Source organism: Mucor velutinosus (assembly GCF_035048745.1).
Source record: "Mucor velutinosus strain NIH1002 chromosome Unknown tig00001564, whole genome shotgun sequence".
NCBI classification, from domain to species: domain Eukaryota; kingdom Fungi; phylum Mucoromycota; class Mucoromycetes; order Mucorales; family Mucoraceae; genus Mucor; species Mucor velutinosus.
Window position 1 is genome coordinate 113,894 of NW_027041906.1, and position 25,576 is coordinate 139,469.

At 40.9% G+C, this 25,576-nt stretch overlaps 5 protein-coding genes and 1 non-coding gene across 6 annotated transcripts; 4 read left to right on the forward strand and 2 right to left on the reverse strand.

The window, feature by feature from the left end:
• Window positions 1-211: 211 nt before the first annotated feature.
• Window positions 212-935, forward strand: ATC70_010295 (uncharacterized protein; the record flags this gene model as incomplete). The annotated part of the gene is made up of 4 exons (XM_064829515.1): window positions 212-230; window positions 343-499; window positions 568-761; window positions 823-935. The coding sequence occupies 4 exons, from the start codon at window positions 212-214 to the stop codon at window positions 933-935; spliced, it is 483 nt and encodes a 160-aa protein (XP_064682017.1).
• Window positions 936-2,050: 1,115 nt separating this feature from the next.
• On the forward strand, window positions 2,051-4,089 carry ATC70_010296 (uncharacterized protein; the record flags this gene model as incomplete). The annotated part of the gene is made up of 3 exons (XM_064829516.1): window positions 2,051-2,491; window positions 2,546-3,244; window positions 3,304-4,089. 3 exons carry the CDS (start codon window positions 2,051-2,053, stop codon window positions 4,087-4,089), a joined length of 1,926 nt encoding a protein of 641 aa, XP_064682018.1.
• A 1,954-nt stretch (window positions 4,090-6,043) lies between these two features.
• Window positions 6,044-11,546, reverse strand: CDA2_4 (chitin deacetylase; the record flags this gene model as incomplete). The annotated part of the gene is made up of 6 exons (XM_064829517.1): window positions 6,044-10,042; window positions 10,095-10,190; window positions 10,242-10,334; window positions 10,435-10,813; window positions 10,865-10,992; window positions 11,142-11,546. The coding sequence occupies 6 exons, from the start codon at window positions 11,544-11,546 to the stop codon at window positions 6,044-6,046; spliced, it is 5,100 nt and encodes a 1,699-aa protein (XP_064682019.1).
• A 790-nt stretch (window positions 11,547-12,336) lies between these two features.
• On the reverse strand, window positions 12,337-13,382 carry ATC70_010298 (uncharacterized protein; the record flags this gene model as incomplete). Its single annotated transcript, XM_064829518.1, has 2 exons — window positions 12,337-12,494; window positions 12,572-13,382. The coding sequence occupies 2 exons, from the start codon at window positions 13,380-13,382 to the stop codon at window positions 12,337-12,339; spliced, it is 969 nt and encodes a 322-aa protein (XP_064682020.1).
• A 3,523-nt stretch (window positions 13,383-16,905) lies between these two features.
• Window positions 16,906-22,704, forward strand: ATC70_010299 (uncharacterized protein; the record flags this gene model as incomplete). The annotated part of the gene is made up of 1 exon (XM_064829519.1): window positions 16,906-22,704. The coding sequence occupies one exon, from the start codon at window positions 16,906-16,908 to the stop codon at window positions 22,702-22,704; it is 5,799 nt and encodes a 1,932-aa protein (XP_064682021.1).
• A 148-nt stretch (window positions 22,705-22,852) lies between these two features.
• ATC70_010300 lies at window positions 22,853-22,923 on the forward strand. The gene has a single exon. It is a non-coding gene; the product is annotated as a tRNA-Gly (tRNA).
• Window positions 22,924-25,576: the final 2,653 nt, after the last annotated feature.

Consider the following 25,576-nt stretch of genomic DNA (forward strand, 5'->3'; position numbering starts at 1 on the left):
GGTTCGTATCATTAGCCAATGTATGATGCATCGCATTCGCAATGCTACATTTGATATATACCCTTCTATTTCAAGTATTCTATTGAGCTATATCATCTAAATGTACTAAGCCACTACAATTTTTTTTTTTTCAATGAGCACTCTCTTTTAATAACAATTTTTTTCCTTGCAGCTCCTTTTTTCGGTCTCTTTCCATACCACTTCGTACAAGATGCCTCACTCGTTTGGTCGTAAGTAGTCGCTTCAACATTTATGCCGATATGTGTATTTGCGTTATAGGATATATGTATCGTGTGTGGATTTGCAGTTTTGTTGATTGTATTGTTTGATTTTGAAATTTAGTTCGCGCTCGTACTCGCCACATGTTCTCTCGTAAGTTCAGAGAGCATGGTTCCATCCCTCTCTCCACTTACTTGAAGACCTACAAGGTTGGTGATATTGTCGACATCAAGGCTAACGCTGCTGTCCAAAAGGGTATGCCCCACAAGTTCTACCACGGGTAAATATAGCAATCAAACATGTGAGATTTGATGGAAGATATTGACATGGGATTGCGCTGGAATCTAGTCGTACTGGTGTCATCTACAACGTCACCAAGTCCTCTGTTGGTGTCCTCGTTCACAAGAACGTTGGTAACCGTTATTTGGAGAAGCGTGTTAACGTTCGTGTTGAACACATCAAGCACTCCAAGTGTCGTCAAGAATTCTTGGACCGTGTTGTTTCCAACGCCCAAAAGAAGAAGGAAGCCAAGGAAGCCGGTGGTAAGTAAAAGTATTTAATAACATGATGAAAGGCGTTGTGTTAATGTGTGTTGAATTCTAGTCTCTTTCAACTTGAAGAGAATTCCTGCCCAACCTCGTGAGGCTCGTCACATCTCTACCAAGTTCAACGTTCCTCAAACTCTTGCTCCTATCCCTTACGAGACTCTCATCTAAGGAGATTCAATAAAAGATGTGCTGAGAACTGGAATAACATCCATCTTTTGCTCTGTCCTTTTGTTTTGATGCAATAAAACTAAAAAATAAAAATAAAATCTGTAATTTGATACGAACATGTACAATGTTGCTTATGAAGAGAAAGACATTGGCTCGTCTTGGTGGATGATCTGCGTTACTGAGCGAGCCATCAATCATGCAAACAAGCTCTTGTCTGCTGTTCCTAGTACTTAAATCAGAAAACAGAAAGCAAATGTCTGTGCTGTAACATTCATGTAAGACGCTAGACCTTTCAACTCCGTGGCATGGACCTCAAGCCCAATGTCCCGTCTAGGCTTCCTGAGTGCTTGCATGCCAGCCACTGATGATCTGATAAATAGATGAGTGCTTTGAGCCAACACATCTTTTGTGTCTGGAATGAAATCTCTGCTTGAATCATGCAAGACGCCTATTATGTCATTAGTATAATGTAGCTCAAGTTTGGATCAAGACATTTGACGCATTGAAGTTGATTCATATCAGTTCGAACCTTATATCAACACTTTTTCATGCATTTTTTACGACCTGTAGCTAGCTCGAAAAGAGAACAAATGAATCACATAACATACGGTGTACTAAAAAGTTCCAAATCTTACAGTAGAGTGCTCAAATATTGCTTCAAATTGCAAAGATGAGCATGTTTCCAGGATATATGATGTTGAAACTAAATGCGGTATGCGAAGGCTTATTTAGTATATAGAATAAGGATTTTTTACTCTTTAGATCCAAGAATTGACATTGTGCCATTGAGTACATATAGACTCTTTTCGATCTGCAATGTACGTTACCTGACGGAGATGAACTGGGGCCATGGGATGATGTGCTACGATACACTCCATTCCAGCGAGCAAAGAAGGCATTGTACATGAAATCAAGCTGCTCAGGCTATGAAGCCTTCCATCTACTTACAGATCATTAATCTACAGTAACATTCTGTATGAAATTAGTGCCTTTTGAAGTGATGGCAATACTTGTCAGGTGACTGTTTGCCTTTGTCAAGGATGAAAATGAAATTTTTCGTATCCCCTCTTATCATCTTTTGTTTCTTTCGATTAAACAAACCCACACACACATAGATGAGTAGCCAAGTCGAGTCCAGAGAGCGTGTTGGTGCTGTAAAACAAATGGAAGTAAGCAGAAATTCAACTCGTGCTGGTGGCGCATACATCCCACCTCATCGATTGCGTCAAATGCAACAATCTATCAAAGACACGAGCAGCGAAGAATATCAGCGCATTACCTGGGAAGCCCTCAAGAAGTCCATCAATGGTCTCATCAACAAAGTAAACACATCCAACATCAAGATGATTATACCAGAACTGTTTGGCGAAAACCTGATTCGTGGACGAGGCCTGTACTGTCGCAGTATGATGAAGGCACAGCAAGCCAGTTTACCCTTCACGCCTGTGTACGCTGCGGTTACAGCTGTTGTTAACACAAAACTACCTGCTGTGGGTGCTCTGCTACTCACACGTTTAGTGCTTCAGTTCAGAAGAGCATTCAGACGCAATGACAAGGTAAGACGTTGTTTTAATCGCGTGTATGGATAGACTGCCTAACAAGCTACATAGATCTCCTGTCTCGCTACCACCATGTTCATAGCTCATTTGACCAACCAACTCATGGCCGATAAAGTGCTTGCTCTTCAAATCCTGGCGCTCTTGTTGGAGAGACCTACTGACGATTCAGTTGAAATTGCTGTTGGCTTCATGCGTGAAGTCGGTGCTTTGCTGGCTCAAGTGTGTCCCAAGGCTAACAATGCTATTTACGAGCGTTTCAGAGCAGTATTACACGAGGGCGAGATTGACAAGCGTATTCAGTACATGATTGAAGTTCTTTTCCAAGTGCGCAAGGACAAATACAAAGACAATGAACCCGTCATCAAGGAACTCGATTTGGTGGAAGAAGATGATCAGATTGTTCACAGCATCAGCTTGGATGACGATGATTTAGACGCTGAAGATATGCTCAACATTTTCAAATTTGACCCCGAGTACGACACCAACGAAGAGACCTACAATAAGATCAAGGCAGAGATTTTGGGCGATGACGAGGAGGACGAAGACGATAGTGGATCTTCAGGCGACTCTGAAAGCGGAAGCGAGGAGGACTCTGACGAGGAAGACGAGCACAAGATGGAGATTTTGGATCAGACAAACATTGACATGATTGAGCTTCGCAGAAAGATTTACTTGACTGTCATGTCCAGTGTGAATTTCGAAGAAGCATGTCATAAACTAATGAAAATCGACATTCCTGAGGGACATGAGGTGAGCATTGGATGTTGTGGGGGGAGGCACTGTATCGTGACACTGACCATATTGTTTAGATTGAACTGTGCAATATGATCATTGAATGTTGTTCCCAAGAGCGCACCTATCTCAAGTATTATGGTTTGATGGCTGAGCGATTCTGCAAAATGAACCGTCTTTGGGTGGACAACTTCAGCACTGCTTTCAACGAAGTGTACGACACTATACATAGATACGAAACCAACAGACTTCGCAACATTGGCAAGTTATTCTCTCATCTTTTCAGCACGGATTCATTACCATGGACCGCATTCCAAATTGTTCGTTTGACAGAAGAGGACACAACATCTGCTTCGAGAATTTTCGTCAAGATTTTGTTTCAAGAAATCAGCGAATTCTTGGGCCTCAAAACACTCAAAGAGCGCTTGTTGGATCCTTTCATGCAAGAGAGTCTATCCGGCATGTTCCCCAAAGACAACCCAAAAAATACTCGTTTTGCCATCAATTATTGGACCAGTATTGGCCTCGGTGCCTTGACCGAGGATTTGAGAGAATGGTTGAGAAATGCACCACAGCAGTCTTTGAAGCGTACCGCCAGTGACAGCAGCAGTGGCAGCAGCAGTGGCAGCGATAGTAGCAGTGATAGCGGCAGCGATAGTGATAGCAGCAGTGTAAGCAGCAGAAGCAGCTATAGTAGTCGTAGTCGTAGTCGTGGTCGTAGTCGTGGTCGTGGTCGTGGTAGACGTAGCAGCAGCAGCGGCAGCAGTGGCAGCGATAGCGATAGCAGCCGCAGCCGTAGTCGCAGCCAATACAGCAGACGTAGTAGACGTTCCCCACACGATAGCAAACGAAGAAGAAGATAGAAGAAGAGCGATATTTGTGTAATAAAGAAAATCAATTGTATAAAGCATAAAATTTATGTATATGCTAGTAGTGTTCACACTCGCAATGTGTCATGCGCAATCTTGAAGGGTGACAATTCTACATTTTGCATTAGGCTTCGTACTTGGATGGGGACTATGCAAATATTAAATTTGCAAGATACTAAAACCAAATAAAAAAATAATCACGAGAAATTCACTTCGCAATTCCCTTATTATTAGCTTTACAAACATTGATTGTGTAGTATTCATGTGAAAGCATTCTTTTTGCCAGCCAAAATTTAGTTAAAGCTCCGACTACTTTTTCCTTCAAAAAACTAGATCAAAATCGACCTGTTAGATCTATTTCAGAGGAGCCGACTATATAAACTGTGATGATCACATCATACTTCCTAATACTTTATAAGAGTACTTTTCAAGGCGCATCAAATGGCACTAATTGCAAGAGATGTTTTAAATGAATCTATTGAGCAACCTTTCAAAATATGAAATGAGGTTTTTGGCCAGAAAGTCAAAATTTACGTTGCACGGTCTTACTAAAGTGATTTCAGAGGTTGCCCTTGATCGAGAGAAACATTTTGATTTGATATATGCTATAGTAAAAGTCTTCATTTTGGGGGCCAAAAACGCGATCGTTTGATTTTTGATAAAAACCATGAGGGGTACCTCATGGTTTCTGGTCGATTTTTGATGGTTTTTTTTTGGTCATCAAAAAGTTGAGCAAATGTGTCAGGAAATTGGTACTGGATGAGAGAGATTGTTTGGCGTTACTCTGGTGGTTTAAAACGATCTCTAACACGAGAAAACACGGCTCAAATGGGTGCAAATTCTGCTGTAATTTGCATATTTTTGAGTTTTGGGAGGTAATCCAAGGACGATGTAGATCCGTAGACGAATCATTTTTACTGATATAGACGTGGAGCATCTCTGCCATGATCCCAGTGACAAGTCGTTCGAAGGCCTCGCATGACAGTAAGAATTATCAATAGCTTGAATAGAAAATATCTGAATATATCCGAATACATGATTGATTAGTCGGTTGGACGCGTTTACTCCTTTTGATCTAACATCTATTACAAAGTTTCATTTGGTAGATATTTTTTTAGTTTATCAAATTGAAAAGTTTATATCGGCACAAGTAGTCGACTGGTCGTCTTGGATAGTGATTCAGAGTGATAATAGATGGGAGCCTTTCTCCTGAATATTGGCTATCAGCATCAACATCATTGGCGTTCTCGATACCAATAGCACCATTAGCATGACTATCGCTTTCAACATCGCCAGCCTTTTTAGAACAATCCGCACGTTGTACATTCACAAGAAGTGAATCAAAGAAACGTATATCACAGATACAACATCAAAGATGTTATACTCTATGCAGTGCAAAGATGTTCACGTCAATTCGTTTTTGCTGCATTATCCTGTGTTTCGAATTGCTTGATGTGATCCCTGACAATACTTGTGTTCTCTTAAACGAGCGTGTTGAGAGAGGGCTATTTTTGGCTTGGGAAGCGCTGTATTCGAAACCATTTGGTAATATTTAGCTTCGCTGTGCGCTGCGTATCTTACCAAGAAGGAGAGAAAAGCTGTTTCACGACTTAGGTTGATGTTAGAGATATTATATCATGACGTTTATATGCCCAACTGTATTCTTTATTGATATTTTATGTCCCCTTCTTACTGCTTTCTTCTAAAGCAGACATGATAGCTTCAAGCTGGAAAGATGTGAAGACTTTGAAAAGAAATGCAATAAATAGGAGTGATCTACAAAACTTATAGTGGAAAGCTTGTTTGGGACACCAAACCAAATGGCCAGGAGTAATGCTAATCAACCCAATGTCTACAATCACATTATATCTTTATTATTACTATACAAATGAGCCCATGTTAGGCCATTTTCAACAAGGTTTTTCTCTATCATACAAACGAACGCTTTTTAATGTCTTCTACGACGATCATGTCTTTCACGTTCTCTTCTATCATCTACTCTTCTGTCATCTAATCTTCTATCATCCACTCTGCGGTCATCCACTCTGCGATCATCCACTCTGCGATCATCCACTCTGCGATCTTCTCTTCTACGATCTTCTGCTCCTCCCCTGCTGCGGTCATCTGGACGTCTTTCCACTCGCACACGATCATCTCGAATGTCTCTACGTTTATCACGCTCACGGTCTCTGTCACTTTCAGCGGGTCGCTTGGATCCAACAGACACTGTACGTCCACCACTCGTACTACTGCCGTTGTTGCTGTTAATGCTGCCTCCGTTATTTACACTGGTGGTACGATCATCACGACGCGAACTACTGCTACTGCTGTTGTTGCTCACTTCATTTTGATTTCTTGATGAAGAGGGACGATTCAAGCGATCATCGATACGGCTGTTGGATGAGGGTGTTGTGGAATGGCTGATGGAAGATGCACCACGGCCACGAGGCACAGGGGCAGAGGGATCTTTTCGACCATCACGCTCTGCGTCTCTACCACTACTGCTGCTATTGCCAGCAGGAGCAGCATCACGAGAGGAAGATTCTCTAGCACCATTTTCACGCGTTGATGCGCCACTGCGACTGGACTCTCTGGCACTGTCTCTTGCCACTTCTCTGGATCGCACAGGATCGTTGCTACTACGTAAAGGCGTGTGCATGCGGCTGGAACTAGCGTCTTTGGTATCTCTTGGTGAAGTACGTCTGCTGGATGAGGAAGATGTGGGTGTACGGTGATGGCGACGATCAGAGCTGAACTCGTCCACACGCGGCACCTTGTCAGAGCGGCCACTGCTACTAGGCTCTCTATCTCTGGAGCGTTTTCTTTCGCTTGAATCGTTGCGTTTGCTAGACTTGTCATCACTGCGTCGACTAGGGCTGTCGGTTCTTGACATTGAAGATGAGGACGTGGGTTGCTTGCTATCTGTGCTATCACGCTTTCTGCTTGCATCGTCACTTCTGCTTGTACTGGTGTTGTTGTTGCTGCTGCTGTTACCAGTGTCATTGCGGCGACTGGTACTTGTGGTGCTATTACTAGAAATCTTGTCCTTGTTTTCACTAGAAGATGAAACAGCATTGGTGTTGTTGGCAGCGCTTGAGCTGGGTGAACTGGTGCTTGGTGGTGGTGGTGGTGGTGCAATTCTGATTTCTACAGGCGGTGCAGGTTCTTCTAAGTTCAGGAACCTATTCTTGCTGACCCACTTTTCTCTGTAGTTTTTGATCAGACCAAGGTAACTGCGAGCCAGCACTTTGAGATTGCCACGCGATTCTTCTTCTGCTAGCTTGGTGACGATACTGACAATAATATTGCCATGATCCACAACAGCAGGGTAACAAGGGATGAATTGACGAAGCACCAAAAAGGCGTTCTTCATGACATGCTGTTCACCAGATTTCAGAGCTTGGGCAATGGAAGCAGTGCATTTGATGTGCCATCTGTTGAGCACACGCTGGAAATCGTTAAAGCTGAGCAAGTCTTCTTTTTCAACAGGTGTTGGTACAGCACTCCAGTTCTTTTGGAACCCCACTACATCATGCGCTTCTTTGACATACAGTTTTTCGTCATTGTGCCAGGCTTGCATCTTGGAGAAGGCCTTGAAGATGTATCTAGCGTAGATGGTGGTCTCGTATTCAGTGAAAGCAATGAAACAAGGTGTGATGTCAGAAAACAGCTTATCGAAAAGCGTCAAACTAGAGAATTGAGGCACGTTGAGTCGATGCATCAGCATGGTGAATTCGTAGCAGAAAGCAGCGTCCACTTCCGATTGTCGGCTGCGAGGCAAGAAGCAGTGCTGCAAAATGCTGGCAATTTGAGCAGTGCGCTGATTGAGATTAGGGAACCATCGTTTCTTGGACTCTTCCAGTACGGACATGACCTTGGCGACATGAGCCTTGTGTTGCTGCAAATCCTTCTTAATGGCTTCTAATGTGGACTCGGCCTGTCGCTCCTTCTTGGTCACCGTGTTGGGTCGATTGGTCAAACAGAGCTGGCTTCGAGGATCCTTGCATTGACGGATAATCTCACTCTGGATCTTCATGGCGTTTTCGTACTGTGATTCAGGGCAAAAAATATCGTAGTTGCTCAGTTGCCAAAAGATGATGTAGAATTCAGCAGGGAAGATGGTCATCCAGGAGGGGTTATTCAACAGATCTGGCACAGCTTGCGTCAGGGCTTGGAAAGGCTCCCATACTTGGCCCTCAACGACAGGCACGTCCATGCTGTTCTTGATCTTGAGCTGCATCTTGGGTCGATTGAATCGCAGTGCGACGTTCATGGGAAGGCCGTAATCTTTGACTAGCACATCGACATCTGGCATTAGAGCAGCGTACTCCTCACCTTCAAACAGCTCTGTAAAGAGTTGGAAGTATTGCGATTGGGCTTGGTGCACACGATCCAGTCTTGCGCTTCTGTCACTGGCTGGGACACCTCTTTCGATGAGTACCGATTCCTCCAAAAAGACGGTCAGGATGAGGATTTCCAGGCCCACATTGTTGCGACGCAGAGACTCCTTAAGACGCTCCAAGACACGGCGGTTAGCACGTCTATTCTCGACATCCACGGCTAAGAAGGCTTCGGATTTGACAGAGTCAGCACAGCCAGCAGCAATGACCTGGTCGTCTGTGGTAGCACTACCAAGGATTTCAATACCACCCAATTTGGTTACAAATTCGTTGAGTAGAATGAGATCAGGCACAGAGTCAGGGTAGCGCAGACGAGCAGCGACATAGCGCAAAAGAGGGGTGACATCAATGCTTTGCTTCTTGAACACCATACCAGTAAATACAGCTAGCGAACGCAACCAGGTAGCAGGCATACCGTCGTCCTTTTCCTTCTTCTTCACCATCTTACCAGCACCTTGGGATCCAGTCCACTTTTCAGTGAGCACATAGCCAAGCACGTCATAAGCACAATCGCCAAGATAGCGGCAGGCATCCGGAATCAGTGTAGCTAGGTTGTCCATTTGTTGAATTTGGTCCAACATAATGTTGAACACGATAGTAGGGTTGGAATGCGCTAATTTGCCTAGATCACGGCCAGAACGGCGCACATCATTCTTGGCTACACGACGCATGATGTCCTTGATTTCTCGTTCAGTGTGGGCTTTGAGCAGCTTGGTTTCAACATTCTTTTTGTAGAAATCATTAAACCATTCGCCATAGAGAGCATAGCGTTCTTGGAATGTGAGACGGCAGAAAACTTCCCAAGCATCTGCAATGGTGCCAGGATTGTGTTCACTGAATGAGATGGATGGCAAGACAATTTCACGTAGCATATTTGTGCAGTGCAAGCGGCCATTGGGTACATTGGCATTGCTGTCGATAATGCCCTGCAAAATGTAATTCAAGGTTTGAAGCAGATCAGTAGCCAAGTAAGTTCGATAGCCAGCCAAACGCATTAAAGGTAAAAAGCGGCTTGTCAAATGCTCAGCCTGCGTGCATTGAGGGAGATCTTGACGCCACTCCTTGTAGAAGAACACGTAGCGCTCCTTTTTGACCAGGTCCTCGGTGCCATCCAGTAAGGCGTCCAACACCAATACCCGTTTGGTTGGAATAGTATCTGGGATGCTTGGATTTAGATTGTCGAGTGACGTGAGTGCTGATTTCATGCGTGATTGCTGTGCGCGTTCCTTGAGGATGTTGATGCGCTTCTTAATCTTGTCAGAGACAAAGGCGTCGTAAGCAGGCTGCAGCATCACTTTGCACAGGCGATAGATATCATGAGCCAGCTCGGGATGCAAATCAAACAGCTTTTCATAATGAGCCCAGATGGTTTCCACGTTCTTGAGATCGCCAATGGATATCAATGCTCTTGTCAACTCAACGACATCATTGGCAGAATATTTTTTTTTTATTTCCTCTGTGCCATCATTCTCGCTGCTGTCTTCGCTCGATGATGGACGCTGACCCATCTTTTGTGTTGCTCCCTCTTCTCCTAGTGCACCATAAAGCTAATAGCGGGCGTGTCAGTAGGATTCATAACAGGTATGTCCATCTACTTACGGCTAAAGCACCTCCAGAATTTGTAGTGATTTCTCTGTTCATGTTGGCATTGTATTGCTTTTTGGCTTCTTCCATTTCGGCTTCGGTTGGATAAAGCTAAGCATGCCAGTCAATTGCTGCTTTTCTGATAGTGTTGATTGTACTTACATAAGGTATCAAATCACCCAGCAAGAGCAAGTTGTTTTTCAATAGGATCGCAATGGACAGGTACAATTCTTTGGGTGCTGCCACTTTCTCCATCTACACACACAAACCGTCAGTGTCTTCTCCTCTTTCTCTCTCTCTCTCTTTCTCTCTCTCTCTCTTTCTCTCTCTCTCTCTTATACTGGCGCACACTTACATGATAGTTGTAAAATCTGAATCCAAACAATTGACCCATATTGGAGCTTGGCTTGTAAGTAATGTCGCCTTGCTCATCCTTGGTCTTTTCGATCCAATCTGTTTGCTTGATGAGCTCCACCCAAAAGTTGTAATTGACCATGAGTTGTCTGATGAAAAAGTCAAGAATAATGTCGAGAACACGGTTGGGATCCAGATGAAATTCGCCCATGTGTGCTGTAATGATCTCTAAGAACAGTGGAATTCTGTCGAGTGGTGTGGCAACAAGCTTTCCCTTGATATCACGTTCATTATCGATGCTTGCAGTGGTGAGATCGTTAAACAGACTGGCATAGCCTTCGCTGGCTTCTCTTGACAGATTGTATTTATCTTGTTTGTATCTAATGTGTGTGTAAGTATACAGCGTTGGTTGAAACTCGCCTCAGACTTACAGTAATGCAGTGTTTAGACGCACAAGTCGACGATCAAACAATCTGTGGTTTGGCACATATCCACACTCAAACAAGAGACCGCTGTGAAAGTTTTGCTTGCATTCACCGATAGAGATAGCTCCAGAGTCCTATGATTTACGTGCAATAGTTGTGTTCAGTATAACATGTAACTGAAGTGATTCTAGGCCAACACGTCGATCGCAATCATGTAAAAAAAAAAAAAAGAGAGAAAGAAACCGAGGGTTGCCAGGTGTTTTTGTGTGTATAGATATATTACCACTAGTCCTTTGATTATGTTTACAAGGCGAGTTGTATAGAGTTTGTATTTGCGTATGTTTTCTGGGTCTGGTGCATTTTGACGGTCCTCATTTGCCTTCTTCAACTCGAATATTTCGTCCCACAGATTCTCGTATGATTTGATGCTGTTTAAGTAATATGTCTTGATGGGCAGCTGATGCTGCTTGAAATCATCATCCTTGTCGAGAATCAATGCTGACGCGAGCTTGACAAAGTTGGCTGTGGATCTTTGGCCGTAAAAAACTTCTCTGCAAGATTTCACAATATTCAATCGAAACACATCTGAATTTTTGTATAAGGGTGCTGCTGCCTTCTGGATATTGTATTCTTGTTCAAATGGAAGTTCGGCTTGAATCGCGTCTTCGAGCTTATCAACCTCTGCCATGATAAAATAGAGTATAGAGAATGAGTGGTAGAAGAAGAAAAAAATGTGAAAGCCAGTGGTGGATGAAATTACAAACTAGAGGGGCTTCCTCTACATGCCTACTCCAGTCACACTGTGCATGCCTAGTCTAGAGGTCCATTTTGACATGTTGCCTCTAGATCAGTCTATTCTGTCATAGCTAGGTTATGCAATAAACTTGCTTGAGCAAAACACCATCATTTAGTGGCCATCAATCAGTCGCATTAGCTTTATAGATTCTTTTATCAGGTAATATCATCCAATGTTGGTCCCAAACTACAACATTTGAAGGAAGCCACTTTAGAGCATTCAGGACATGTAGTATATCAAACTAATTGACTTAACGAAATCAACTGAATACAAATACAAACTTTCCGCATAAAACTATGATAGTATTGATTCAGCCCATCTGGGATATGTTTGCATGATTGCCGCCTACATTTCAGTTTAGGTCTGCTTTAGCCAACTGGAGGGTTTCAGGCATCTTTTGTTTGATTTGAGTCAAAAGCTCTGACAGTAGTTGCACAGATCCTCTCATATTCACAGCAATAACAAACAATAAGGTCAATGCGAAAACGGCCGAGTCTAAATCAACTGTTTTCAATCAAAAACAGGGCTCATAATGCATCCCGGATTTCTCTGTTTGTTCCCCCTGATTTATATGGACAAATGTTGAAAGGATGTGGTTTATTTGAACGAAGAAATGGGTATGTATTGGTAGCATGGCAGTGAGAGTATGGAGGAAATGTGAGTATAAATATGCAATATAGAGTTATTTTCTGTTTTTCTTGTGAGAAGACTTCTCGGATGTGATGAATGATTTATATGATTGATAGCTGTATACCAAGTCGGGATACCTTCTCGAGAGAACTTGATACTCGTTCAATGTGTCCAAGTATCGACGCTTTCTGTTCTGGAACCAGGTCGACACTGTCCATAACAATCAGTTAGCATCCAAATACAAATGACAAGTTCCTGTAAAACAAAAGAGGATCAGCTTTACTCACCTTGTACAACATTTAAATTGGTAGCTTTTGCCAAGTCTAATTTGCCTTGACTACTTGGTGCTTTTCCATCATTTCGTAGATACCAATCCATGAGTATAGTCGTCTGTTTGGCATCATAGTTTTTTCGGCTTTTCTTCAAAATGTTGCCAGCATTGGTCTTTCGCTTTACTGTTGGTGTGCAATTCTCTTTCTCAGGGCTCATTACAGAGAACCCACTGTCTTCGCTTTCCTCTTGCTCGTGTGATTCTTGATTTTTGGACGCACTCATCATCAGCTCGTCCTCCCTGGATAAAGTGTTACCTTTAGATGATAGGTCATTTGACGTTTGGCGCAACCTTGCCGTAAAAGAGATGACACGGTCGGCATCGGGTAATTCTGTAGTACCCGAGAAACTACCATTGAAAGAGCCTCCGGTCGATAGGCCATCAAAAAGCCTTTCGTTGAACATGGCCACAGATCGTGAAATTGTCGAGGATGGCAATGCAGCATGAAAGCTCGCATCTTTGCAAATGGTGTTTGGATGACTATTGTCGTGACATGACTCGTATAATGTTAGGGAAACATCGTCTACCATGGGAGAATATGGCGAGCAAACAACCCCAAGGCGTCCACTAGCCTCAATAATGAAGGGCTCACAGTTTCTCCCTAGGTTTATCTGCTGCTTTTGCAATTCTTCCAAGATACAAGTGCTTTCTGATAGAGTCACGTCGAGTGGGTTTATGCCAGCATTCGATCTAGACATTGCAGAAGCTGCCTTTTTGTTGCCTGGTGGTAGTATAATAGGAGAGTATAGTTTGTCACCAACTCTCATGACTTTTGTGGCTGTATTATTGATGTATCTACCAGATATTGCTGTCATGTCAATCAGCTCTTATTGTACGTAAGCGTTGCTGTTTGAAAAGCTTATGTTTTTTGAAAAAAAATAAAAACTCGAAAAAACACCCCACCTTTCACTATTTATAGTTTTTTTTTTGTTGATCGTTTCCAAAATCTTTTGGGAAATAAACGCACAGTGACACAAATTACACGCTGTAAACGCATGAAGTTTTTTTTTTTCGCCATTGTGCAATAGTATACAACTCTAATTGTTATTGTAGCTTAAAGGACCTTCATTTATCTCGGAAGACTTGCCATATTGTTTCTTTGATAATATTACAGCTAGCTATTATTGGACAAATCTATCACCTCAGGGCGCAAAATCCCGAAAATGTAGTCTTGAGGTATATTAAACAAGGGCGCTTGTCATCGTTGTTGGCAGAGTGTCAAGTAAGGCAGCGAATGGGGACTTTTTTTAAAAAAAAAATTAGCTGCCTTGAGGATAGCGTAATATTCTAATATTGATATTTTGATAGCAAATTCACATGCTCGAATGAAGCATGTCATTCACCGTGAAACATGGATAGACCCTATAGTGATGATAAAAGTTATTCGTTTACTGAAAGTTTAATTTCCCTGTATTTTTCATTAAATCTAGAGTCATCGCTATTGCAACCTCTTAAAGTACATGCACACTTCGAAACATTTCAAGCAGTTGCTCTTCTATAAACACCAGAACTTGGTAGAAATAAATGTAAAAACTTAAATAATTTCGTTTCGGAAACAAAGATTCATGCTTTTTTTAGGTAGGAGGAGGGTAGTAATTCAAGTTTGTTCGTCCTTGTTTATTGTGTTAATTTGTATTACAAAAAACTTTGAAATCAAGTTGATAGATTATTATGAGTAATCTTTAGAAGGCGACTTGCGTAACTTATTGCGATTATGATGATTATGACCCTTTACATTTCAATGTTATTGACAATAATGGGTAAAGAAAATTACGTATATTTCGCCATTATCTATATCAGTATTCTATAATCCAAAAAAAACATGTAATATAATTCTGATGGTTTTGCCTCGCCATTTTCCTTTCCCTATATCATCATAACATCCTCTTCCTCCCATCTGAAATCTATATCACTATTTACCCCATGAGTGTTGTATTTGGCACTAACTATTCAATAATCAATAATAATCAATAACAGCTGTATATTGCTTTTCCAATCAGTTACACTAAACCATGCTAGGGTTATAAACTCAATATACAGAATAATTGAACCTGTCAAATTATATACATCCGAAGCGATTTAAGATCTAATAAAAGAGATTGACGGATCACGTGACAGAATTTTTTGTTGTCTATATGTTAGTTATTTTGGTTAAAATATCATGATAAATATCAAGCTCTCTATAATGATTACCTTGGTAGTTGGTAATCCAGATATAAGTATCGTTGTGTGGAAAGGAAGACTGTAAGAACTACCCCAATAATTATGAGAGATGAATTTAAGGGTTCTTTAGGTTTGTTCGTACTAGATTGGCACTAGTATAGTAACTAAACTCCAGATTAGAATAAGAAGAAAATGGATAATGTTTATTAAGATGCCATTCAAAATACTATTTATACATGTCATTGTTCTATTGTTATTCTCCTGTCAAAATCAATTCAGATCCGAATATCAGTGCCCTGATCAAAATGTAACCCCAAATTGGATTGCTTTTAATTTAATGTCAATTTCATGTACCCGCGTTCTTGAGTCGATTCAACAACATCGGTTCCAAATATTGATTAAATCTTCGGCTAAACTCGACAAGAGCACCACGAGTACATGGATATGTAACAACAACAAAATAGAAACGACACCAATGAGTAAACACCAACATTGATTAGCAACGCACCAAATAAAGATTGCATCGACTAGAATAACAGTATCAACGCACCATCAAGAGATAACATACAATTTTGTAGCAATTATATGAGTGTATCAATGCACCAGAACACCACACCAACGAGTAACCTTTCAAGTAAGACATAGTAGATAAAGTATAGAATTACACCTTGAATCCACCACCTTGCGCCTTTTCCATATATGGTATATTGCCTTTTCAGGAAATTGAGATAGAGCCAAGTAATCAAAAGAAAGATACACACGTATCAATCCGTCGTGCCTAAATTTAGGTTTAAGCCAGATTTGAAGAAAGCGACTAAAAGGTGCCAGCGTATACTCGAAGGTTTTGGAAACTGATAGCAGGCGTTAATCTGATTATCAGTTGCTATATCTAGTACTATATCTACTCGAAAGTTCCATTGATTAAGTAATTATCGATTGTAGAAATATTATAAATATAAGTTGTAAATGCATTCAATAAGCAACATCTTTTAACATAATCACAAAGTAATAGTTACACTCTATTTCTCTGCTAACTTTACGTATTGTATTCATCTTACAAAACAACAAATCATGATACTCTGCGGTGCTGGTTTTGTGAAATGTGTAGCGAAATGTGTGGAAGATCTTGCAGTAATAGTTGATCCCGAGACAAAACCAAGTAATTAAAGCTGTTTAAGTTGCTGATGTGTTGCAATAACCTTGATGTAGACAGTATCTCAGCGATTAAATTTATATATAAAGTTATGTACCCAAAAGATTTAAACGTAAGAAAGTTCGATTTATTTCAAATGTGTTGTATAGACTCAAATATATATGTCAAAATAAAAAATGTAAGAATAAACGATTTAAACACCAGTTCAGGAACAACACTCTGATAGGCTCAGAGTTCAGACACCGCTTCTTAAAATTAGCATTACAACAAAATCCTTTTAACATCGTAATAATCTGTCAGGGTTGAAGGGTATTCTGACAGTGATTTAGATCTGCAGGATATCATTGACAGACTAAACACAAACAAGAATAAGAAGCGCAGGTTTAAACCTAGAGCGCCAGCTACCAGGAACATTAAACAGCGATTAACCTGGATAGCGCACAACATTACACAAACTATATTGGATAAAATCAATGTTCAAATATAATATTAATAAAGCACCTTTTTATCCATTCAACTAAAAGGCTATAACATCTTCCTGCACACTCTCTATATCTACTTCCATTTATATCTCGATCAGATCTCAGATTGCATATACTACCTCTACGTATTAGCATCTGACAATTGGTAGCAACTTCTGTTATTTTTTAAATCCTTTTTTTTCTATTTGTCGCCTATAACAGATAGTAAACAAAAGTCGATCATCAAGGCATGCCGGCTAAGTATTCATTAAAGGGAAAGATCGAAACATCTATATTAGATCTTTGCATTTACTGAATCATAATAGTCAACCCTCTTTACTACAGTTGTTCATAGTTCCTCTCTGTGAACACCACCTACCTCATCTCGTTCGCTGTTGATTCCTATTCCACGAACTCGGAGATCCCAAATAATTATTCAACTGTCAAAACAAACACACAAATCTCGAGTCAACACTCTCTCTGGTCTCTCTCACCACATTTTATTAAAACAACATGGCTGAAGACAATCAACAACAACAAATACCACCCAACTATGTTCAATTCATGGAACAAAACCAACACATGCTCACCAACATGATGACTGCCTTCATTCAGGCACAAAATCAAGCACCTGCTGTCAAGTTGCCAACACCACCTACATACAGTGGCACTCGCAATGCAAGTGAAATTGATGCCTGGATTCGTTTGATTGACAAACAAAAGCTGCACAACAGCTGGAATGAAGAACGCACCTACAATTTTGCCTCTTCTTTGCTATCTGGACGTGCTGCCACTATTGTTGCCCATTATGAAGATCCCGACAGTAATCTTACCACACCTACAACGTGGATGGAGCTGAAGGACATTTTGATTATTAGCAATTTCCGTCCCACCAACGATCAAGATTTGGCCCGTGATGTTTTGGTCACCATTCGCCAAACCAGTTCAATTCGGGATTATGTGGATCGTTTTATGGATGCTATCATTCCCATCAAGGATATTAGTGAACGTGAGCAATGTGATCGTTTCATGAGAGGTTTAAAGGACAAGGAATTGATTGCCAAAATTCGCGCCATGCCTATTGAATCACGTACGTTGGAGAAGCTGTTCTCTGATGCTCTGGCTCATGAATTCGCCCACCATCCGAAGATCAGTGCTGGTGTTCAGACAAACACTAGATACAATAACAACAACGGTGATGTACAGCCTATGGACCTAGATGCCATCATGCATCGTAACAACGACAACAACAGTAACAGCTACAGCAACAACAACAACAGAAACAGAAATAACAACAGGAGAAACAACAATAATCGCGGCCGTAATAGGTATGATCCCAGCCTCACATGTTTTCACTGCAAGAAAGTTGGACATACCACCAAGAATTGCCTCTCCCGTGCCACTGAAATTATGCATGCATTTGACAAGTTGGATCTGGACACTAGACGCAGACTTTTCAAGAATGTTGGTGTTTTGAACTGTATTTTGGATGTTGAATACAGAGAAGAGGATAACCATGGTTGTGATTGCAACCAATGTCAAAGTAGTAATAAAGCTAGTGGTTCCTCTTACCTGTTGTCCCTGTGTGATAAAATTGCGGTTGAGAAAAGAAACGCACAGATGGATGAATTGAATCAAGTCATTGCCATGATGGATTCCTCTGTTGCGTCTTCTCCTGCTTTGGTTTCTGTGCCTGTTACTACCCCGGATAATGTCTCTGTACCTGTGCCAGACAACAATCCAGTGGTGAATTTAAACCCTGTCGTTGCGAACTCAAATACTCGTCGTCCTGTGGAATTGTCTCCTATCATTCAAGACTTGGATACGTCAACCACCATTGACCTCACCACTGACTCTGTGTACCTGACAAATCTATTGAATGCAGCAAATACCTCAACTCTACCTTTGTATGGAGCAACCGTCAGACTCAACCATTCTCTGGGTGTAGTCAAAGTCAAGTGTCTAATTGACAATGGTGCTAGTGAAAACTACATCTCAGGTAGAATTGCAAACATGATTGAAGGCCATCGTAGCGTGATCCATGGAAGAGAGGTTGAAACTGCAGGTGGCAATGTATCTCCTATTAATGAAAAGATCGTCTACGATTTGAATTTGCAAGGTCATACAAGCCCAATGTCAGCATTCGTCTTTGATACAAAGTTCGATGTCATTCTTGGTAGATCCTGGCTCAAGGAACACAAGCCTGTTGCAGATTGGTTTGATGATACGTGGACCTTGTCTTGTTGTGGTCCTGGTAAAACCACTATCTCACCCACGTCGTCTTCCTGTGTGTCAAGCACACCAACTCAACAACCGCCTGAATTAAATTACTTGGTATCTCATCTTCAAGCAGAGAAAATGTTGAAGGAGGAAGGCACAAATGCATGTTTCTTGTACATGATGGATCAAGGAGAGAAGGATGGCGCAAGTACTGGAATTACTCAAGAGAATGTGGTATGGACAGATCAACTGATGAAGGATTTTCCAACGGTTTTTCAAGACAAATTACCTGGCCTACCACCCAACAGACAAAATTTCTCACATGTGATCAACGTTCCTGAAGGTGTCAATCCCATCAACAGACCTCCTTTTCGTATGAGTCCAGCTGAACTTGATGAATTGCAGCGTCAACTGACCGAATTGCAATCTCTGGGCCTCATTAGACCATCGTCGTCACCACGGGGTGCTCCGGTATTATTCGTCAAGAAGAAAAATGGTGAAATGCGAATGTGCATTGACTACCGCGCTCTGAACAAGGTCACTATTCGCAACTCTACCCCTTTACCTCGCATAGATGAATGCCTGGATCGTTTGCAAGGCGCTTCGTGGTTCACTTGCCTGGATCTTCGTTCCGGCTACCACCAAATTAGGCTAAAAGACTCTGATATCCCACTTACTGGATTTAATACCCGATATGGTAAATGGGAATGGCTCGTGCTGCCTTTCGGACTTTCAAATGCTCCACCCAGTTACCAAACTTGGATGAACGGAGTTTTAAAAGATTGCATTGACAGATTCGCTTTGGTTTACTTGGACGACTGTTGCATCTTTAGCAAGACATTAGAAGACCATATCAAGCATGTTCGTCAAGTACTCTCCATCTTTGAAAAGGAAGGGCTCATTGTCAACTTGAAGAAATGTGAATTCGGTAAGCGTGAGCTAGAATTTCTGGGTTTCAAGGTCTCCGCGAATGGTATTTTACCATCGTCATCGAAAGTGAAAGCTATCCAAGACTGGCCAAGACCTACTAATGTGCAAGAGGTGCGTCAATTTGTTGGATTAGCACAGCATTATCGCCGTTTCTGCCCGAACTTCTCTTCTGTGGCTGCTCCTCTTACTGAATTGACTCATGGTAATGGTGCTAAGAAACGTACTATTGTCTGGAATGATCAATGTGAAGTTAGTTTCAAAGCTATCAAACAAATGCTAACATCATCTCCTTTATTGAAACTACCTGATATGAGCAAGCCATACCGCATTGAAACCGATGCAAGTGACTTTGGAGTAGGCGCCGTGCTTTTACAGGAGGATCCTGATTCTTCTACTTGGTTGCCAATTGCGTATGAATCCAAGAAATTATCTCAAGCTGAACAAAAATTGCCTGCCCAGGAACGTGAACTGATTGCTATCATCCATGCTTTGAGAACATGGCGATGTTTTGTGGACGGTTGTCAAGGTGGTTATACTGTGTATAGTGATCACAAGCCTCTGATCTACTTCAAGTCTCAACTGAACCCAACACCTCGTCTTGTTCGTTGGATTGCAGATTATGAGGCATTCTCGCCAAATATCGAGTACAAAGCTGGAAAAGACAACGAAGTGGCGGATGCTCTCTCAAGAAAACCAGATTTACTTGTGGAAAATGGAGAGAATATACCTCCGTTGGCACCTGAATACTTATATGCTGCTTGGGATCAGTTGTCTGATACTATCAAGACTGATTGGCCTATTCTGTATGTCGACAAGAACTACGAAAAAATGAAATCAGATGCATTGCGAAAACGCATGGAAAAAGAGGAGGATCAGTTTGTGGTACGCCAAAGAACAGTGTATCGACTAGTCAAGATGGAGGATGGAAGCATAAAGCAAGTCAAATTTATTCCGTTCTCGGATCGTGCTGATTTGGTTTTCAAGTATCATGAAGCTTTTGGCCATGCTGGTATCAAGACTATGCTAAAAATGTTCACTGAAAGGTACTGGTGGCCAGGTTTGCGAAAGGATATTCAAGACTGGCTGAAAACTTGTACTGCTTGTCAGCTGAATAGTCGCCGTGATCATGTTCATCAAGATGTCATGCATCCTCTGCAAATACCTCAAGCTTTTGATCGTTGGCATTTGGATTTTGTGGGTGAATTGCCTACAACTGGAAACGGAAACAAATGGTTGTTGACGGCTGTGGATTACCTCACAAACTGGCCTATTGCAAGATCAGTACCAGTAGCATCTATGGAAGCGGTAGCGGATTTTATCTATGAGGAGATTGTCATGCGATTTGGTTGTCCCTCTGAAATTGTGACGGATCGAGGTGCCAATTTTACTAGTGGTCTTGTAACAGCTTACACCAAACGTGTTGGAATAAATCACAAGCTCACCTCGGCATTTCACCCGCGCACCAACTCCAAGGTAGAGCGATACAATGGCGTGATCAAGCAAATGCTTCGTAAGTATGTCAATGGTGCTATTCATCGCTGGGATGACTTTGTGAATGCGGCTTTGTGGGCAAGTCGAATTCGAGTGCACTCAACAACAGGCTTTTCCCCTTATTACTTGGTGTATGGACGTGAACCTAGACTGCCTGGAGATGTTTTGAGACCCTATATCACCAAGGAAATGCTGTTGGACAAACGAACGGTAGCTGACCTAACCTCGCGTGAACTAGAACTACTTGGTCAACATCGTGCTGCTGCTGAATTTCGTTTGAAAGCCATGAGCGAAGCGGACAAGAAGCGTTGGGATGCCAAGATTAAACCCACGCACTTCGAAATGGGTGATATGGTTATGCTGACTCATGAAGGCAAATTTGGCCTAGAACCTCGCTACAAAGGACCCTACATTGTGACAAAGGTGTTCCCTGATTTTGGTACTTATCAACTGGAAACTATTGCTGATGAACCATTGCAATCGTTAGTACATGTGGACAGATTGAAAGCAGCGAAAGGTGACAAACCCAGGGAGCCGTGGTATGATCCTACTACTAGTCGTCGTGCTGTTCGTGAAGCCGATTCTCTTCGTATGGCCTCAAATACTAGTTCCACTGACCCCAATGGTACCACTGCTACTTCCTCTTCACCATCACCTTCGATTTTCTCATCAAACCCAAGTCTAAATCAACCTCAAGATGATTTTATCGACATGCCAATTTCTGATCAGAGCACGCCAAACAACAGCTCCACTACACAACCTACTACCACTAATAAACCGCCAACTCACTCTCAATATCATCACATACTTACACAACAAATATCAGATGAGGATAGCTCTCTACATGGGAGTAGTGTGATGGATGAAACAGAGGACAACGAACGTGGATTGGGTCAAATCATGGATGGATACGACTTTTTGTCATCTACTGATAGCGATATTGAAGACACAGATCAACCACCAACACTATCCCCACCACATACCATGTCTCCACCACCATCTCCTTCTACAGAATCGTCTTATTTGTCATCTCAGTCTACAGTATCGAATATAAGTAGTGGTGATGCAGCAATCAATGAAACAGTCAGTGTTGATACAGATCTTGAACTGGATGAACGTGTATCAGAGCCAGAAAACACAGAAATGGTGCCAGGTCTTCGAAACGAACCTCATGTTGTTTCTCCTGCCAGCCCACCTTCCGTTATTCAAGCTACTCCAGAACCTGTTTCTCCTACTACTGTGAATTTTTTTCCTCCTGCTGCTACAAACCAAACTCCCATTGCACTTACTTCTCGTCCTGGGCCACCAAAAAGTACTTTTGTCTTCAAAACTCCTGCCATTCCAAAGATCCACACGCAAAATGAGACCACCCAACCTGCAAAAATCGTCGATCTCTCTTCTCATATGCCAAACACTGCCACTGGTTCATCAAGTTCAAGTGATGTTCAGGGTCGAACATTTGTCTCAAAGGGGGGTGATGTCAGGGTTGAAGGGTATTCTGACAGTGATTTAGATCTGCAGGATATCATTGACAGACTAAACACAAACAAGAATAAGAAGCGCAGGTTTAAACCTAGAGCGCCAGCTACCAGGAACATTAAACAGCGATTAACCTGGATAGCGCACAACATTACACAAACTATATTGGATAAAATCAATGTTCAAATATAATATTAATAAAGCACCTTTTTATCCATTCAACTAAAAGGCTATAACATCTTCCTGCACACTCTCTATATCTACTTCCATTTATATCTCGATCAGATCTCAGATTGCATATACTACCTCTAAGTATCAGCATCTGACAAATCATCCGAAAGCGCGGTTGGTTAAGTGGTATAATCTTCGCCTGCCACGCGAAGGGCCGGGGTTCGATTCCCCGACCGCGCAATCCTTTTTTGATTTTTACGGTAGTGTCTGTAGCTGTTTTATAAAAATTATTTGGTGTCGTGTGTATAGATATAGTTTTGGAGTAAACTTAGACTAACGTATATAAAAGATGGTCTTTATTGTTGTCTTTAATAGAGATACGGTTATTGAGTAGACCTTGGCAAATGTATATAAAAGAATAGAATTGAGATAAAAGATGATCTTTATTGTTTTGCAAACTGATGATTTGATATTTATACTAAATTAAAAGGCTACACACAAAGTCTGTGTGTACCTGACAAGGTACTGTTTCAGGCGAGTCGGTAGTGTTGTATTCACACATCTAACTGTTCCTGAATCACAAGATCGTAGATTGAATTCAGTAATAAACTATGCACATATGAGCATATTATGTAAATAAACTGTATCAACATGTAAACGATAACCATGATATTCACATAAGCTAAGTTTCAGTAAGCTATTCTCTATATGTCAAAAGATAGCAGATAAGGAATGTAAGTAATTAACGTTGCCAAGAGCAACTAAAGATATTTAGACTGATCATCATCTATATCTGAAATAATTACCATTTAGCATAAGTGAGGATTGACACTAAAACTTAGCATGAGAACACCATTCTAGACGGGTGTGTAAGCAATCCATAAATCATACATATAAATAGCAGTAGACATTCACCCTTCCCTTTTCTCTCTATCTGATTTTACTGAAAATAAAAAGACATATCCATTCTCACGTATTTCAGACAGTTACAACAAAAATTCTTATATTATAATGGATATAACGTAGAGCTATCGAATGGTCTTTGTTTTGGGCGAATCCGGTGAGTATTTGTCGAGATATGGTCAAAAAAGTGTATCATGCGAAATCATCGATTTTCCTTCAAAATCTGCCTGTGATAACAAGCAAAAAATCTGGTGACGATTTTTTGGTCAGGACAATATTTTCAATATTTCACGATAGAAGCATGCTAGAGCTTCAAGAAATAGCTCATTCGATAGGAAATGTTTTGACCTACAATGTCTAGTAATGCTTGACAAAATGTTTTGATGACAGATACTGATTAATCTTTAGAAAACAGTGAGAAAATTGCAAAATTTAACTTATCAAATATTAGCTGAATAATGTACAGCAAACACTTGATATAAATACCATTGTATTCTCCTTTGAATTCTCTACAAGTTTGATATAAGTTTGAAGGGGTGTTTACTATCAAGAAACGCGTAATTTTAAAGTCGATAGATTTCGGAATCCCATAGATCTTCATTCAAAATATTAGAAATTGAAGCTTCGTTGAGCTTCCGCATGTGTACATTGTACTATTATGCATTCGACGAAGCATTTTAAAAATCGGAGTGTACGAAAAGGGCCATATTAACTTGTCATCTTCCAGTTATCAATATATACTAGACATGTTAGAGAATCTTGCTTTTAAGATTAGACAGTTGTCGCTTGCTTTGTTCGATTATAATAAGATTTGCAATCTTGGGTATGCACATTCCTCCGCTTAAAAATAGTATATCTAATGTCAATTGCCTCACCATAGACAAGACTTTGTCTAACTGTAGTTTCTATTAAAAAGGTTGAGATTTTCAAATTATTTCGATTTTTTCAGTTTTCCTTATTAAGTTTGTAGCAAATGGCTTTATATATATATATATATATACATATTCCCCCCCCCGTTAATAAGCGTATTTTTTTTGCCCTAGTCGTTAAGCGCCTGATTGTTAACTGGAGGTTTCTTCGTTCGATTCTGGGCAGTAGCATTTTTGTTTCAAGTTTTTAACCGTGAGATGTTGGTAGTCTTTGTCGTAACTATTTACATCTTTTGTTACGCAAGTCAAATAGTATAAATATTAGAGCTAACTATCAAACTCAATAAACGTGGTCTTCTAACTGATAACTGATTCATTATATATCTTATATTATTAACATGACGCTTTTCAGTCTGTTTTCCATTTCTGTAGCTGAATGTAGCAAATATGTACCAGATGGTACACTCTTATAACGAGATAACTCTTGGTACTTTCACTGATTTTGAATAGTAACACTTAAAAAATTTATGAATGGCAGATTACAGATTGACCGTTGAAGAAGGAATTATAGGATTCTCTCATCAATACTTGAGCTGAATGAATAACATGTGGAATTACTTTTCCGTAGTTGTTTAAGCAATATTTAGGATATAGGCAAGTTCAACAATCAATTCAAAGCTAAACTACTTTCATGATTGTGCTACTCCATGACCCTGACTATCCTTCAAATTGTTCCTGCGCAGAGACTGAAGTTTTATCAATGTACTGGCTCATGAAGGCGACAAAGACATCAACTGATCTTGGCAACAGATTAATCGCTTCTCTCCCTGAATTTCATCAAAATGGGCATGAATGTGCTCATGTACTATCTCGATAACATAATCCCAGTAATTGGGACATTTCTAGTCGATCGATGGGGCTCTTTGATGTGTTGTTTCCTTTCTATGAAACTGTATTTCGGAACAATAGTCATGGACAAAGAAAATGCTGATTAAGCAACGCCCTCCTCCAATGTTCGTAGTGAGTGTGAGGGAGTTTATTAAATACATGAGCTCCTGATTGCACACTAGAGAATGAAGCTTTCTCTTGATTAAATTGCTCCCATTTATGTACATCAGTGG